Raw genomic sequence first — 16,128 nt, forward strand, 5'->3', positions numbered from 1 at the left:
CCCCGCCGCACGAGCGTCGCTCGCGGAGCCTCTGGGCCCGGCAGCGCCCCCCTGCGGCCCGACGGGGCAGCGCCCGCCACGAAGGGGCTGCGGGCCGGGCTCGCGCGCGCCCCCTGGCGGCCCCGCTGGGGAAGGGCCGAACCCCCCCCCCCCCGGGCTCCAGGCGCCCCGAACCGTGGCCTCTCGGCCTAGCGCGTGTTCGGGGGCGCTGCGGGGACCCCCGGGCGGGGGCTGGGAGCGCCGGCTCTGAGCCCCCCTGCGACCCCGGCGCGGATGGAGGGAGATTGGGCTCGAACCCGCGGCGGGCGGGGCCCTACAGCGCCCTGCCTCAGCCACGTGCTGGGGCCAGGCCCGAGGACTCTCCGCTCCCTGCCCGCACAGCAGCCTGGCCCGGGAAGCGACAGCGGCCTCCGCTCACAACCGGGCCGGTCTCAAACAGGGAGACCGGGCCAGCGGGTGACGAGAGCCGCGCTGCCTCCTCTCCCTTGCTGGATGCACCTGTTCCCTCCTGGCAGAGGAAGGACTGCCCGAGTCCCAGTGGGCCTCCGACCATCACAAGGCACCACCCACATACGGTGTGTCTAGACTACCTAGTTTTGTCGACAAAAGTGGACTTTTGTCGACAAAACAATACCAGCGTCTACACTACCGCGGAGTTCTGTCGACATAACGTCGACAGAACTCCGCGGTTTTGTCGACGCTGGTATACCTCATTTTACGAGGCAAAACACCTTCTGTCGACAGAGTTCTGTCGACAGAAGGTGTTATTGCCTGTAACACTGCGTCCAGACTACGGAGTTCTGTCGACAAAGTGGCTTGCTTTGTCGACAGAACTCCATGTGTCTGGACGCTCTTTGTCGACGGAAGTTTTGTCGACAGTATCTGTCGACAAAACTTCCGTCGACAAAACGCGGTAGTCTAGACGTACCCATAATGTTTGCAGCCAGGCAGATCCTGGAAAAATGTGAATACCACCCCCACGAGCTGCCTATGGCCTTTCTCAATCAGACCACAGCCTCGGACTCTGTCAACGGTGAAGCTGTGTGGAAAATCTTGCCAAAGTTTGGCTACCTAAGCTAATTGATCACCATTGTCAAACTCATCCAATGACCAGATGTCTGCCTTCATCCTGTGCAGTGGGTCTGCCTGAGAGCAGTGTGTCATCTGAACAAAGATGTTAAGGACTAGTTGACTATCTGATAAGCAAATGCTTATCAGATAGTCAACTAGTTGATTCCCCCATCAGCAAAGGGGGGCAAGAGGGGGTACTTCAAAGTGGCAGCATAGCACAGCTAAGCCCAGGCTCAGCTGCGTGGCGCTGCCACGGTAGCAACACGTGGCGCTGATCCCGGCATTTCTGCAGAACCCAGGATCAGTTGGGGAGCCCCCAGCTGACCCTGGGTTCTGGGGAAATGCTGCGTGGAGCCCAGGATCAGCTAGGGAGTCCCTGGCTGACCCCAGGGCTCCGCGTGGCATTTCAAATTGGCAGCGCTGCATGGAGCCCAGCGGGGTCAGTGGGGGACTCGAGTGCCCTGCTGACTCCAGGCTCCATGAGGACACTCCACTTTGAAGTGTATAAGAGCCCCCGCGGGGGTCTCTTGTACGTTTCAAAGCTGGCGCACCCCCATGCAGCCCGGAGTCAGCAGGACTTTTGTACATTTCAAAGAAGGAATTTTGTACATTTCAAAGAAGTGCCTATCCAGTAGTCAATGGAAATTCCATTGACTACTGGGGACTAGTCAATTAACCCTTAGTTAACATCCTTAATCTGAACTGCTGTACATCCAGGCTGTATGTAGGCATCTACCTTTTTCTCAGCAGCTATGAAAACATTAACCCGACACGGTCTACCACAGGCATCCAATATCGGACTAACAGCAACCTCTTCAACCTCTCATCTCTGTGCTAGAACTAAAATATCAGCAACAATAACTCAACTCCAGTACACACATGATAGTGCTGTAGTTGTACACTCAGAGAAGCAATTAAGGGCTCTTTTTAGATCTTCTCAAGCTTACAGAAGCTGAGGGCTAACTCTAAACATCAGCAAAAGTTCTCCACCATCCAGTCCCTGGTCAATCATCAGCCTCAGCCAGGAAGATTTACACTGACAAAGAAGAACTGGAAAATACAGAGTACTTTGCCTACCTTGGCAGTCATCTCTCAAAGGGGAGACAAAAATGCTGAGCTTCAGCACAGAATCCGCTTTGTCAGTCTTGCCTTTGGCAGACTTTCTTACCAGGTGTTCAACAATCACAAGATCAGAAACAAACTAGTCTTTTAATTTGTAAAGCATTGGCAATCTCAACTCTCCTCTATGGCTGTGAGAGTTGGGTGACCTAGAGAAAGCACTTGAAGAACCTGGAATGCCAGCACCAGCACTTTCTTCAGAAGATCCTCAACATAAATAAAGTAGGATCATCATTCTAATGTCAGTGTCCTCACAAAGACCAACATCTTCAGTGCTGAGGCCCTGATTGCCCAGCACTGGCTGAGGTGGAACGGAAACTCTGTGCGCACACCTGAGATGCGCTTACCGAAAGAACTGCTGTACACCCAACTCACCAAAGGAAAAAGGAAATGGGGAGTCTAAAAGAAATGCTTTAAAAACACCCTCAAAATAAACATCAAGAGATGTCAAGTATCAGAGGGGTAGCCGTGTTAGTCTGAATCTGCAAAAGCAGCGAGGAGTCCTGTGGCACCTTATAGACTAACTGAAGTGTTGGAGCATAAGCTTTCGTGGGCAAAGACCCACTTCGTCAGATGCATGTAGAGGATGAGGTCCACTTCCTCCCTGATTGGATCCACTTTGTCGTCTCCAGCCTGATTCTGGCCTGCATATTTATACCTGCCTCTGGAAATTTCCACTACATGCATCTGACGAAGTGGGTCTTTGCCCACGAAAGCTTATGCTCCAACACTTCAGTTAGTCTATAAGGCGCCACAGGACTCCTCGCTGCTTTTATCAAGAGATATGACACATGGTGTATCAGCCCAAGATAAGTCTTCACCAGTTACCTATCAGAGAGGGAATATCCACTGTCAAGGAAAACCACTGTGCCCTGGTCACAGAGAAATGCCAGAAAAGACAAACAACTATCATGCAGCAATTGTGGCTTAACCCTGTCTTCCCACACCACCTGCAATCTCTGCCAAAAAAGGCCCGTGGGTCAAGGATCGGAATCCTCAATCACCACAGGACCCATGAAAAAGAAAACTTATGAAAGAGCCTATGCTTGACCTTGAGGGATTGCTGATGAATGGGACTGATGCAAATTAAAGACTACACTCAGAATGCTGGGAAGTTGCCAATGCAAGTCCTCTCTGTTGCACAGTTGCTACTATTTTAGCTTGTTTTGCAGTCACAAATGAACTCCACCATCCCATCCACTACTAGCCCATCACTCATGCCTGTTGGGAGGTATTTGCAGTCCCAACGAATGGAAAACTGCTGAAAGGAGCACCTTTCCCCCACCAATTTAACTGCTTTAGAATGTCTGCTGTTCAAACATGCAGCACCTGCACAGACAGACCAGAGTAGCACTCTCTCTAAGGGATAATGCAGTTTTTCCTAGTAGGCCTTTGAACAATTGTTTGGTTTTAACACCGTATTTCCTTTGCCAGTATATTTACTCCTGATGCCTCAGCTCCTGACAGCGTCAGCAGATTGTCTTTTCTCGTTGCCAGGGTATGGCAAAGCTATGTTTGCTGCTTGTTCAGGTACATAAGATTTGCCATGCTGCAACAAGCCAGCAGTTTTTCTAGCCGGACAACCCATCTGTAACAGCATCCAGTGTTAGTTGTGAATTCCACGTTCACCCACTAAAACACACTCACTGGTGCCCTACTCAATTCTGGTGGGTGGCGGGGTGCTCTTGACAGCTGTTGATCAACATGCCACCTGAAACATTAAGCTTGATTGATTAAGATTAGGTGCCAAGACATATATGCTATGTTGTAAAGCCAGAAGACAGCCTTCTAGTTTCCACTCTGACCTCCCAAAGCAGGACATGTCAACTCCTCCCCTGAAACCAAAACAGGTTCCTCATGGAACTGAGGTTTCAGACAGGCCCCATTTTTCTTAGATGTGTTTCAGTGCCAAAGCAGCTGCAAAGAGCAATGAGTGAGGATGACAGAGGCCCTGCTTCATTAGATTTGATTCTGGGAAAGGATTCCCCCCCCCCATTTCAGTTCCTAGCTGTAGAGTGAAAGGTTTAGCAGGCACCCTTTTGGGAGGTGGGAGGGGGGAGAGAGAGAGAGATTGATTGATTGATTGGTGGTAACAGCTCTGCATTGTGACATGCAGATTCCACTAGAAAAGCTACAGACATGTCAAGAAAATAGAGTGAACCAACAAGCCAGAAAAATCAAACCAACACCTTTATTTAAGAACTATACAGCTTATAAAAACCAATACAAAACTCTTCCCAATAAAAATCAGCACTATGTTACATATAGAATGACAGCCAGTGGGTCCCGATAATTTATAAATAAAAAAGCCATGTATCTGCATCAGGTACAGAGAGCCTAGGAATTAAAACCCTGAAGGAGCATGAGAACAGAAAGAGGCCCAGGTACAGCCATGTCTTGTTAGCATGTGGTTTGTTTTCTTTTGCAAGGGATGGTAAGGAGTGAAAGACGCGGGCTGGACAGTCCTGGAGACGATCCTCTATTTAACCACAGAACACAGCACAGGCAGTGACAGCAAGAACCTCCCTTCCCTGACATCACAGTGTGCCTTAGTCCGGAACTAGTGGCCCACTCCTAATGGGGAGTGAGAGGAAACCAGTCTTCTTGCCCTGTTCAATTCTCAGCCTCTGCTTAGACTGCCCAGAAGGTACCAACTGTGAGGGTCCCCTTTCTGATTTGGATACTCTCCTCACACGTTTCACAATCTGTAAGCTTGCGTGTTAAAGCAGAATTAGACTGATGATTAATTACCAACCAATCCCAATGCTTGGGTAGTTTGAGCGCTGTGCCTTGCGAACTGGCTCAAAATGGCTGGTAGAGGCGCTGTAGGAGGATTACTACCCAGCAGCGACTGAGGATTGCTAGGGTCTGGATCAGATTTATTCAGTTGCTAGCAGTCTGAGACAGAGGAAAACACTTCTCTCGACACTATCTTCCTCGGTTCATGCTGCAGTAAAAGTGTTGTTTAGAAAACCTCAACTCTGGTAGGAGCCAAGTTTGCTCAGTTCATCGGCTCATTATCTCCCACACCAGGATTTCATTGTAGGAAGCTGTGAAGAGGCGTTTGCCAGAAGGCGTGAATCTGCAGAGGTGAACGGAGTCGTCGTGTCCCACAAAGTCCTGTTCTGCTCTTGTCTTGCAGTCAATCAGCCTCAGTACACGCTCTGTGGAACAAGCAGTCACATACCAGGCTTAGAAATGACCCACTCCCTTTGTCACATGGAAAAGCCAGCAGGCCCAGGATGCTACGTGGTCTAGCAGAGTCCCCTTGCAGACCCTTTCCAGTTCTAGAAGCAAAGTACATTCTGTTTTGGGAAGGGCATGACAGCCAAGGAGATCAACTATCTCTATCCACAGACCAGGCGCAGCAGCGGGGCAACCTCTCTCACAACAACCCTTTGCTTCTGCTCAATGTTTCTTGTCTAGGACTGGGAGGGGCCATCTCTAAGGATAATTCAGCCTCCACGTTTATTCATTGGAGACTGGCCTCCTGGAGGGCAATTAGAGCCAACCACAGCTGCAGTTTTCTTTGTCCTGCACACTCCTAAGAGGAGCTGAAATGACACAGCGATCCTCTCCCACCCCCATCCCCACCCCCTCCTTTCACAGGGGTCAAACATCCATCAGGCAACAACACATTAGGTCACTGCTAAGCTGGCTAGGGTTGGAAATGGTGACCTTGATGGGAAAGAGTTAGGGATTCTTTCACAGTTCCATGGACTGATCTTTCCCCCTCCTGCGCCCTGTGCAAGCTTAGGGTTCAAGAACAGGTGGGCTGAGTCACTTTCCCTATGCTGTGGACATACATAAAGACACACAGATGGGTGCTTGTGGGACAGGGGAGGCAGCAGGATTGACAGTCGAAGGCAGTTTCTTTGTGCACAAGGCCCTCTAGTAAAGCAAAAGCTCCAACTTGCATCAGTTTTATTCTGTTTTGCTCTGTTTACTGATAATTACCATTTTGCCCTGCGTTTGTAAGGAAACCTTCCCCCACACACTGAAACTGCTCCTTGATTAGCTCTGAGATGTGGAAGGGTTGCTAACACGAGCAAGCAGGTAATTAGTAGCTGGTAATCAGTCTGAGGGGGTGTGACACTGGCAGTGTCATGCTGTGTGTCAGACTGACAGGCTACAGTGCATATGCTGCAGAACATGCACATAGAGATACTGCGTCATTTAGAGCTTTCTTGGCAAACTTATAGACAAGGGGACAATTTAATGAAGCGTTCTCAAAGAGGAGGAGGACGTAGCTGCATACATTTTATAGCCAGATGGGACCAATATGCTCATCTAGCCCAACCTCCTGCATAACACGGGACAGAAAGCCTCAGCCTGTAATTTCTGCATCTAGTCCATAACCTCTGTTTGAGAGAGAGCATTTCTTTCATGATGGCACCCAGCCTTGATTCTGAGAGATGAAGAATCCTCCTCATCTCTCAAGATGTTCCAGTGGCTAATTACCTGCACTGCAAACAAAATGGTGCCTATTTCTAGTTCGAATTTGTCTAGCATCAGCTTTCATCCGTGGGATCTCATGATGCCTTTTTCTGCCAGATTAAAGAACATCCTGCTCATAGAGACAGAGGCAAATCCCTGTCTCCCGCAGGCTGTTCCTTCACATAAAGAAGGGGTATGCTGGAAGGGGTGTTTGGTCACAAGAAAGACTCAGCTGTTCACGCAGACACGGGGAATGGGAGACACCTCCCGAATCATAGGGGACCTGGTGTTCCTGGTTCAGCCAGTTAGCAGTATGCCAGGAAGGAGGGGGTCCATGCATGGCAATGTTCGACCTCCGCTTGTCCTTGGGACTCTTACCATTGAAGCCTACAGCCAAGAAGCGTGCTGCTGGAGACAGGCTCAGCGATGTGGCAAAGTGCGGCAAGAGGATCTTCTCAACTACCTGCATGAATGCAAGAGACACACTGACACCAGCAACGTGCAGCAGAACAGAGCCATTAACTGACAGTCTGTGAGAAACTGGCTGGGATCATATCTGGTAGGATCATATTATATGATCTTACACATACGATCCTACCACAGTAGGGACTTCTCCCGCACTGACAGCTGCACAGCACCCCCTCAGCTCAGGAAGTGGCCCAGCTATTTGTTTCCAGAGCAGACTTCAGACTTTCAAGCTAGTCCCAACAGAAACCGGTCCAATAAAAATTATTACCTCAAAGAATATTCATGTTCATGAAAGCAAACAACAGAGCACCAGGTGCTTTGCAAGCTTCATGGATGCAGCTCAGTCTTGGGCCTAGCAGCCCCTTCTATTCCTTGGTGAGCCAGGTTGGATTTAAAGAGGTTTCTGGCAGTGAAAAGCTGGTAACGTTAACTGTCTGTTAGACAGAGTCTGCCACCCCCCTTACCCTGTTTCATTCTATTTCAGCTGTTCGACTGTTACCACCCATCAATTATTCTGTATGCCAGGTGTGTCAGAGACACTCCAGCTTCATAGCTACTTTTCATTGCAGCATTCCCAGGCTACATCTGTTTGGCTTTCAGGTTTCTAAAGCCCAGCGGCAGAGGAGAGCCACATTGTCCTACTATTTCTGCTTGTGTAATTCGCCAGGAGCTAAGGCTGGACTCAGTGCCCAGAGTGAACACCAGTTTTCCAATATCAGCGCAGGGGAACTGGTAGCAACTTGTAATGCCTCTCATGAACTTGCCCCACTGAGGATGGCAAGTTGGAGAGAGAAGACACTGCGTACCTGTTTCTGGCGTAGGCTGTAAAAGAGGATCTCCTTCTGCATCCCAAAGCCAACATACACCACAGTACCATTGTCCCAAGGACAGAAAGCTGCCAGAGTAGGAGGGCAGCTGCTAGGGGCCTAGGAAGGGAACAAAAAGGAAGACAATTAGCACTAACTTCTCCCCACTTATTTCTGCAAGGCATGCTGGGAAAAAGGAGAGCATTTAGGTGGGTCAGGACTTCCTCTCTGAATCTATCAGCAGAAGAAGCTTGTGACCTACTGCACTATGGCACTCATCTTGTGGAGGAACTTGCCCCTGTTCTTATGCGGCACTCCAATTCGGATGTGCTCACTGTTAACAAACGAAGAACAAATGTATATCGACCTGGACATGTAACATGAGTTTTTGTTACATACAGAGCTAGGATCATATCTGGTAGGATCATATTATATGATCTTACACATACGATCCTACCACAGTAGGGTCTAACATGCTAAATATTGCCCCATATCGTTTATAGAACTAGGTTCAAATACTGGAGTAGGTCATGAATATGAATAAGGATGTTAATTTCACAGTGAGTGAAAATAATTTCCAAGAGATCCAATCCACCAATTGGACACCAACGCAATTGAAACAATAAAACTTATTCCAATTCATGGCAACGAAAACTCAATTGGATAGCTCATTGCATGCACAGTGCATGCAACACTTGAGTATCAAAAACACTTCAAATGGTATCCCTGGACTTATTGCTGAATCTGTCAAAGCAGTATCCAGGACTGGCTGAGCTTTGAAAATCTGATGAGCTGCTGCTTCTCCTACCACTTCCATGCTGCCACTTCCTGTACAGCAAGGATCCTCCTCCACTTTCTCCAAAACCTTCTTATATCCATCTCCTCACTGTATCATGTCTCAAATGTCCCAAGTCTTGTATCTAATTTGGGGCAGAAGTTCTGGTCAGGGACCCTGGCTAAATGTTCTTTGAAGTGCCAGACACATAGGATGCTCTGTGTATAAGACAGAATTGGAATGGACATACCTGGGCTATATTAACCCATGCAACATAGGCTACTAGATCAGAACATTCATGATATTTCTGAGCAACCAAGATAGCAGAAATCCTGTGATTAGCCCTTTTTTGCATACTGACCTTGCTGACTCCTGGTTCATATAGTCAGAAAAACCCTGGCCCTGTATTTTATATTACACTATTATTATTATATAGTATACCAATTATTTGCAAATGTAATTTTTGAAATGAAATACTACAAAATGAATACCCTTTCAGCAGTTACGTAGTGTTGCATTCATATTGCAAATCTACCTTGCTGTGGTGTCCAACTATAAGTGGCTACTGCTATGGCGAACTAGCCATATTCAACCAGCCAAATAGCCTCATGTGGCTAGTGGCTAGCATGTTGGACACTGTGATCTTAAAGGAAGATTCAAAATCAAGGATGGTTCTGTTTATACACATGCACCTCTTGGCTAACTGTTCGTAAGCAGAAATAGATAATAGTGCAAGTGCGATGGAGGGATCAGCTCTACTTGTGGCTGTAGCTATTAAATTATTATTATAAAGTCAATCAGGTTTAATCTTACCTCAGGGCTTGCAGGAGCTGGGAAGCTTAGCCAGTCGATGAGCTCACATTTATCCCTCAGCCAGGCAGAGACCCAGACACTGACTCGTCGATCTGAACTTGCAGCCAACCAGAGTTCTCCACCTTCAACGCCAAAGTCATGGTACTATAGAACATAACAGCACAGTTATGACTGGACTGACAAAGCAATAACACTGCAGAGTTTTCAAGCTGAGAACTACTAGACTGTGACAGGGCAAAACTTTATCTGCACTAAATCTTAGAGAGCAGAGGATTAATGGCAGAGGGTTAATGTAGTAGGGTACGTCTAGACTGCATGCCTTTTTCGACAGAGGCTTTGTCGACAGATACTGTCGACAAAGTGTCTGTTGAAAAAGAGCATCTAGACTACAACCAGTACTGTCGACAAAGCAAGCCGCTTTTTAAAAAGAGAGTCTAGACGTTCTCTTTTGAACAAGCAGTTTGCATGCAATAGCGCCTTTTTTCAACAGAGTACTATCGAAAAAAGGCTTTATTCCTCGAAGAATGAGGTTTACCGCCATTGACAAAACTGCTGCGTTCTGTCGACTTACTGTCGACAGAATGCGGTGGTAGTCTAGACGCAGGTATAGTTTTGTCGACAAAACCCTGTAGTCTAGACACACCCCTAGATTTTCCCATCTGAAGAACTGTGCTTAAGTCTATTTTATCACAAGTGAAACAGGCTTGGTGCCTCAGACTGGTGCTCAGTGGGTGTCCATACAATCAAAAGGACAGCAATTTGCGGCATAGTTTTCTCTATGCTCAGGGTTGCTTCAGACTGTTCACTGGCAGAGAATATGTAGCATCTAACCACACTGTGCTGGCTCTAGCCAGCGCTATCATGGTCTCCTTTATAAAAGCACCAAATTCCCTCTCCCATTCCACTGGCACAGTTTCTGGTGGATACTTTTTCTCTGGAGCTTCAAGTGCTACTTCTGGTAGCAAGGGAACAGCCATAGGTGAATAGACGTTCAGCTCCCGTGGGTGCACCATACTACTATTGCATCCTCTCATACTTGACTTTACTCTATCCAAGATACTCACAAACAATCGAACAAAAAACCAAACAAACAAACAAGATTCTGTGGAGCTGGCATGTGCCGGGGGAGGAAAATATGTATAGAGACAGTAAATAGAGCAGCTCAGTAATTAATCTGTCCTCACATCTGCCACTTTGGAAGGCTGTGGAGCACGGGCATTGTGCCCGAGCATAAGAGTGCCATGGCAGCTGGGCTCAAGCCTCACCTGTTTCTTTGTGCACTGGATGACAGTGATGGGGCATCCTTTGTGGTCAATGAGGACCCGAATGGTCATTCCAGTGCGAGGGCTGCTGACAGCCATCAGCCCATCCTTGCTTCCAGACAAGATGATTTCTCCTGCAGAAGAGGAAGAGGAGAGAGCTAATCAACTTCCTGCAGATGGAGAAAAGGCCAAAGGGGAAGCCTGCAGGAATGCCTGACTCAAGGCTGGGGCTGGAAGGATCTGGCTCTGGGGGTGAAAGAGAAGAAGTGAAATGAGAAGACTCAGGCACATTTACTTCAGTTTAAGACATCGCTTCGGAGAAACGGCTTGCATGGGTTTTGAGCAGAAAAAAGTTCATTTTGTGCCAAGTCCCCGAGCTGTACCAAAGCTCTTGCCTGGAGCATACCCAGGATGACAGGGTGCTAGACATGTATCTGGTGTCCACTGCCACACCTTCACTGACTTCAATTCTTCAGCTCAGAATCTGGCCTGGGGCCTTGGCAGAGTCACCAATATCTGGAGTGGCTGGAGGTTAGACAGGTCTCCTTCAAGCACAGAGAAACCGAGCTGCATAGACAAACTATGCTCCTTGAAGTAACACCATGGTATTGGGTATAGAAAATAGCATGTGATCTCACCATCCACGGAGTAGGAAATTGCAGTCAAAGCAGCAGAGTGAGGATGCATTTTCAGTTCCATCTCTGTCCTTGAAATGCTGAAGACACGGATGGTGCCATCGCTGTACCCTGCCACAACATGCTGACCCTCAGCCTCACCATGGGAGAGGAGGACAGGGCTCCAGGCCAGACACTGGCAGCTCTGCAAAGGAACAAGATTAGAGACATGGGAAGAAGTAGCAGGATGTTCCAGGGTGGTGTGTGTGATTACTCCTCCACTCCCACACAATGAAGACATGTGAATACTGCTAATCTACATACATGTCATACTAAAACCTTCAGTTACAAATATGTCTCCCAACTCTAGTTCATTCAGAGAGCACAAAGAGATCCCACCGCAGCAGACAGTGGCTGCTATGAAGACAACACAGGATTTCAACATACTCTAAATGATTACCTGATTCAGCACTTGAAACTGAACCACCAGCTCCATGCTGGCCAGAGACCAAACCCGCACACTGCCGTCCTCCCCACACGTGGCACAGTGAGACTCACCAGGGCTGAAGGTCACTTCATTCACCTGCAGCAACAAAGGGACTGGCACTCCACAAATGCCAAAGCAAGTTGCACATCTGCCCCAACCTCATTCACAGTCTCCCTTGCCCCAACCCAAGTCTTCTCTCGTAGGAGACCGCTGTAGCCAGACAGGGAACCCCCTTGTAACATCCATTTTTGCTTGCCTGGAGCATACAGGGCACACAGAGCAGAAGGCCCAGGCTGCTGTGACCGTGAATGGCTGTAAACAGAGATACACCAATTGCTGACCAAGAGGCTGCCAAGGAGTGCCCTTGACTCAAACCCATATTGATACGAACACACATCCATCCACGGGGGGAGGAATCTCTCGCCCAGTAAAAAAATGTCTAGTGCTCACAATTTAGTTCTCTCTCTTGCAAGTGTAAATTAACTTGAAACTTGCTTGTAAGAACTGGCGCCACAAAACGGACCAGTACAATTCGGCATCTTAGATAAGAAAGAGAATACGGGCCCCCAGGGGTATATAGATGGGTCCAGCAGCGCATTTTCTCTGAGTGTCAATCTACCATCTATCTGCTGGTCGGGTTTGGTGTTTGATCTCCCGAGGTTCCAAGGGGACGCCCACCTCGTATTCGTCTTTCCTAGGAATTGAGAGACCGGCCCTGGCCTGACACGCTGGAGTCGAGAGGCACAGAAAGGGGTAAAAATTGTACCTGGATGTGGTCCTTTGTTTAAGTATATATATACATAGACTTAGAGCTCTTTAAAGATTAAGCTGTCACTTGGTACCATTATTTCTATTTTCTATCTTTATTTTCTTTGTAACCATTTTTAAAATCTGTATTTGTTAGCATTTAAGAAATAGAGCAATAGCCATTGTAACCATATGCTTTTATAAGTCTTTTAATAAACCTGTAACTGTTTAAGCTTTAACCTGACTCCTTCAGTTGCTGTAACAGAACCAAGCACAATTTAAAAGAACTTCAGCCGGTCATAAAGGGACAGACATAGGGAGAGCTTGGGCGTTTGGATCTGTGTCACTCCCAGGTGACAAGATCCGTTGGGGCACCTTTCCAGCCTTTCCCAGGCTGCCCGCTGCGAAGGAACTTTGTGTTCTAGCAGTTAAAATCTAAGGTGTAATAAGCTCTTCCTATATAACGGGGCGTCTGTTGGCCTGCTGGCCACCCTCTGCGACGGGACCCCGGTCCTAGCAGTAAAGAAACGGACGTTAAACCTTTTCTCGGAAGCATACACACACACACTGCCCTGACCGTCGGCTGACAACCGCGCACAAGAATTTCAGAGAGGAAGGAAGGTTTTTAAAGAAAGCTGGGGGACAGTGGTAATTAAAATTAGTTGGAGCTAAAATGGAAACTTAGAACCATAACTGCAAAGTTCTGTCTGCTTGCTCCAGAATGAAGTTCTCCGAAGGGAAGTCTCCAGATCCCATTACCCCATAATCACCCTCTCTTTCTATCAGGGAAAACTTTATTTGGTGGCACACATGTAGCATCAAGACTGACACCCTTCCAACTCATTTTCTAGAGCTCTGGACAAAAGACCGTTTTACCCGTTAGAGAAGTCTAACTCATATGTAACAGTGCACTTCCGAAGTGCCTTTCATCCAAGCTTCCAAGGTCCTTCATAAATGAGTCTCAAAGGTTCGGTGAGATGCCTCAGAATTGCCCCTCTTTTACTACAGGACACAGAGCAGTTAACTGACTAGACCAAGGTCCTACCAAAACAGGAAAGAGAACTCATATTTCCTGGCTTTCGAGTCCTTTGCTTAGGCCACAAGATTATCTTACTCTCTTGGCATAGACAGTATTACCTAGCTCTTCTATCCATAGATCTCATGGTGCAGTATAAAAGAGTATCATCATCCCCATTTTACAGATGAGGAAACTGAGGAAGAGGCAGTCCAGTGCTCTATTCACTAGGCAACATTGCCTAGATATCCGTGACAGCACTCACACCAGAGCCCATGGATTAGTCAAGGCTCCAGGGTGCAATTTCTCTTAGTTGGGACTAGCCAGCCCTTCTGCAGTGTGAGCATCCTCCAAGTGCATTGCACCTCAGGCTGAGATGGCACTTGGAGCATGTGCTCCCCTACAGCACAAGTGCCCCCTTCCAAGCCCTCTCACCTTGTTCTTGTGTCCACTGATTAGTCGGATGCTGCTGCTCTCTGCCCAGTTTATGTACCAGAGTGTTCCTGCAGTGGTGCCCACGATTCCCATATCTGGAGAGTCATCAAAGGTTGCACTGACTATCGTCCCATCCAGGGTTATCTCGTGTTCCAAAAGGACGGAGCTAGACCTGGGGGAAAGTGGAGTCCAGAGTGAATAATACAAAACAACTAGCTACCCCCTTTAGCTGGTAGAGAACAATCATTATCCCACCTTCATGGGACCGCCTTAAGGATAGCATGGCTACCCTTAAATACATACATGGCACCTGGAGTATGTCTACACTTGCACCCTAGTTCGAGCTAGGATGTAAATGCAGGCATTCGAAATAGTCAATGAAGCGGGGATTTAAATATCCCGTGCTTCATTAGCATGATCTCACCGGCACGTTACTCCGAATGCCAGCTGTTTCGAAAGTAAAAGTACACGCCAGGACACGTTAGTTCGAACCAAACCCCTTGGTTCAGACTATTGTTACTCCTCATTACAAGTGTAGACATACCCCTCGATACTAGAGTTAGGGGCTCATTAGAACTGCAGCTAGTGACTACCTTTAAGCATACAGCATAACCATCTCTCAGGGAGAAACAGGAAAGAAGCTGTAAGAGGATTACTTTGACCCAAAGTATTTCACATGTAAAAAAATAACTTAGAAAGAGAGAAGAGTTGACATGTTCAGAGATATTTAACAAATGCTTGTACTGCAAAAAGGCTAGCTGACTGAATGGTCTAGTTTAACAAGATTACTATGGCCGACTTGGTTTTCCAACAAGCCAAAAGTACACGCAAGAGTGCTGAACTGTAGAGCAGACACGTTAGCTCAGTATTGTCTTGTTCAACTAACATGTTAGTGAAAGAGTAAAATGAGCGGTTTTATATAAGGCTGGGACAAATCACTACATGGCAGAAAACTGACTGAATAGCAGGCTTCCTGCTGGAGTCATTCTGCAGGAGTTACAAGTCTTGACAGGCAAATTGAAGAAAGGAATTCAGTGACGATTTCCTTCTTGGAATTTCAGTTAGAAAGGGGCATCAAAGCTTGGCCCCGCTGAGGAACATAGTAGTTAATAGGGCATTCAGAGGCTACACCTAACTTGAACATAAAGCATACCATGACTGAGTTTGCCTTTAGGATGCTTAGGTGCAATCATGACACATGCCCTATAAAAACTTAAGTAAGACAAAGACAGAAGTACAACCCAGGGAGATGAGAAGGCTGCTCAGATCAGGATGGTATATTGCATGCTAAGAGCTCTAGTCTCCATACGCTGAACTTCTGTAATAAAGAGGATGGTGACCTCACATCATTCTGGGATAGACTTCGCTGAGAAGAGAGGGAATCACAGCTGTTAAAGGGTCAGCAAGGGATGCAGTATTCCAAGACAGTATAAGCAAATTCAGGACTCTTTCCTGCTAAGTGAGGTTTTACAGATCACCAAGACAGAAATCAGGAAAAGTATCTTCAAACATTTTTAGTACAAGTTGAACCCCTCTAAACTGGGACTCTCTGGTCTGGCGACCAGACCACGGATGTTCCAAGACCAGAGAAATCTTGGTGGAGGGCTGGTGGCTAGAAGTCCTGCAGGCTGGCAGGGTAGCAAGATGCCAGTGGGGCTGCCCAGCAGTGCTGGGAGCTTGGCAGCTGAGCTGACGGCAGGAAGGGGAGCCAGTCCGTAGGCCGGTGGTCAGGCTAAGGCCGGGGAGACTGGTACCTGGGGCCAGATAGGATCTCCCCTGGTCCAGCAAAATCCCTTATCCAGGACCAGGTAGATCCCAACTTGTATCAAGAATGTCTATTCCAAGTGACATGATCAGTAAGGAGATGGAATATTCTTTAAGCCTTTCAAGGATTAACTACCTATCTGGATGTGCTAAAATACGCCAATAAAGAAAATGCTAATTGTGTCTGGTTAAAAAATGTGATACCTGGGTTGTCAGAGACATACTCAAAGAGAACTGTAGATGTTCTAGATCCCAACCTCTTCAGACGAGGATAAGAAAGAAACAGCCAAACATTTTCACCTTGAATTCCAAGAA

At 47.5% G+C, this 16,128-nt stretch overlaps 1 protein-coding gene across 1 annotated transcript in view; it reads right to left on the bottom strand.

The window, feature by feature from the left end:
- Positions 1-4,353: 4,353 nt before the first annotated feature.
- WDR90 (WD repeat domain 90) overlaps positions 4,354-16,128 on the bottom strand; it is a 55,646-nt gene continuing 43,871 nt past the window's right edge. Inside the window, exons 36-43 of the mRNA XM_075899214.2 lie at positions 14,050-14,221; positions 11,826-11,948; positions 11,390-11,570; positions 10,755-10,885; positions 9,490-9,633; positions 7,902-8,021; positions 7,006-7,090; positions 4,354-5,354 (exon numbers count right to left, since the gene is read on the bottom strand). Coding sequence (XP_075755329.2) covers positions 5,197-5,354; positions 7,006-7,090; positions 7,902-8,021; positions 9,490-9,633; positions 10,755-10,885; positions 11,390-11,570; positions 11,826-11,948; positions 14,050-14,221 — 1,114 coding nt within the window. The 3' untranslated portion in view covers positions 4,354-5,196. The remainder of the gene's footprint in view (positions 5,355-7,005; positions 7,091-7,901; positions 8,022-9,489; positions 9,634-10,754; positions 10,886-11,389; positions 11,571-11,825; positions 11,949-14,049; positions 14,222-16,128) is intronic.

This window comes from Pelodiscus sinensis, chromosome 15, assembly GCF_052426305.1.
Source record: "Pelodiscus sinensis isolate ZL-2025 chromosome 15, ASM5242630v1, whole genome shotgun sequence".
NCBI classification, from domain to species: Eukaryota; Metazoa; Chordata; order Testudines; family Trionychidae; genus Pelodiscus; species Pelodiscus sinensis.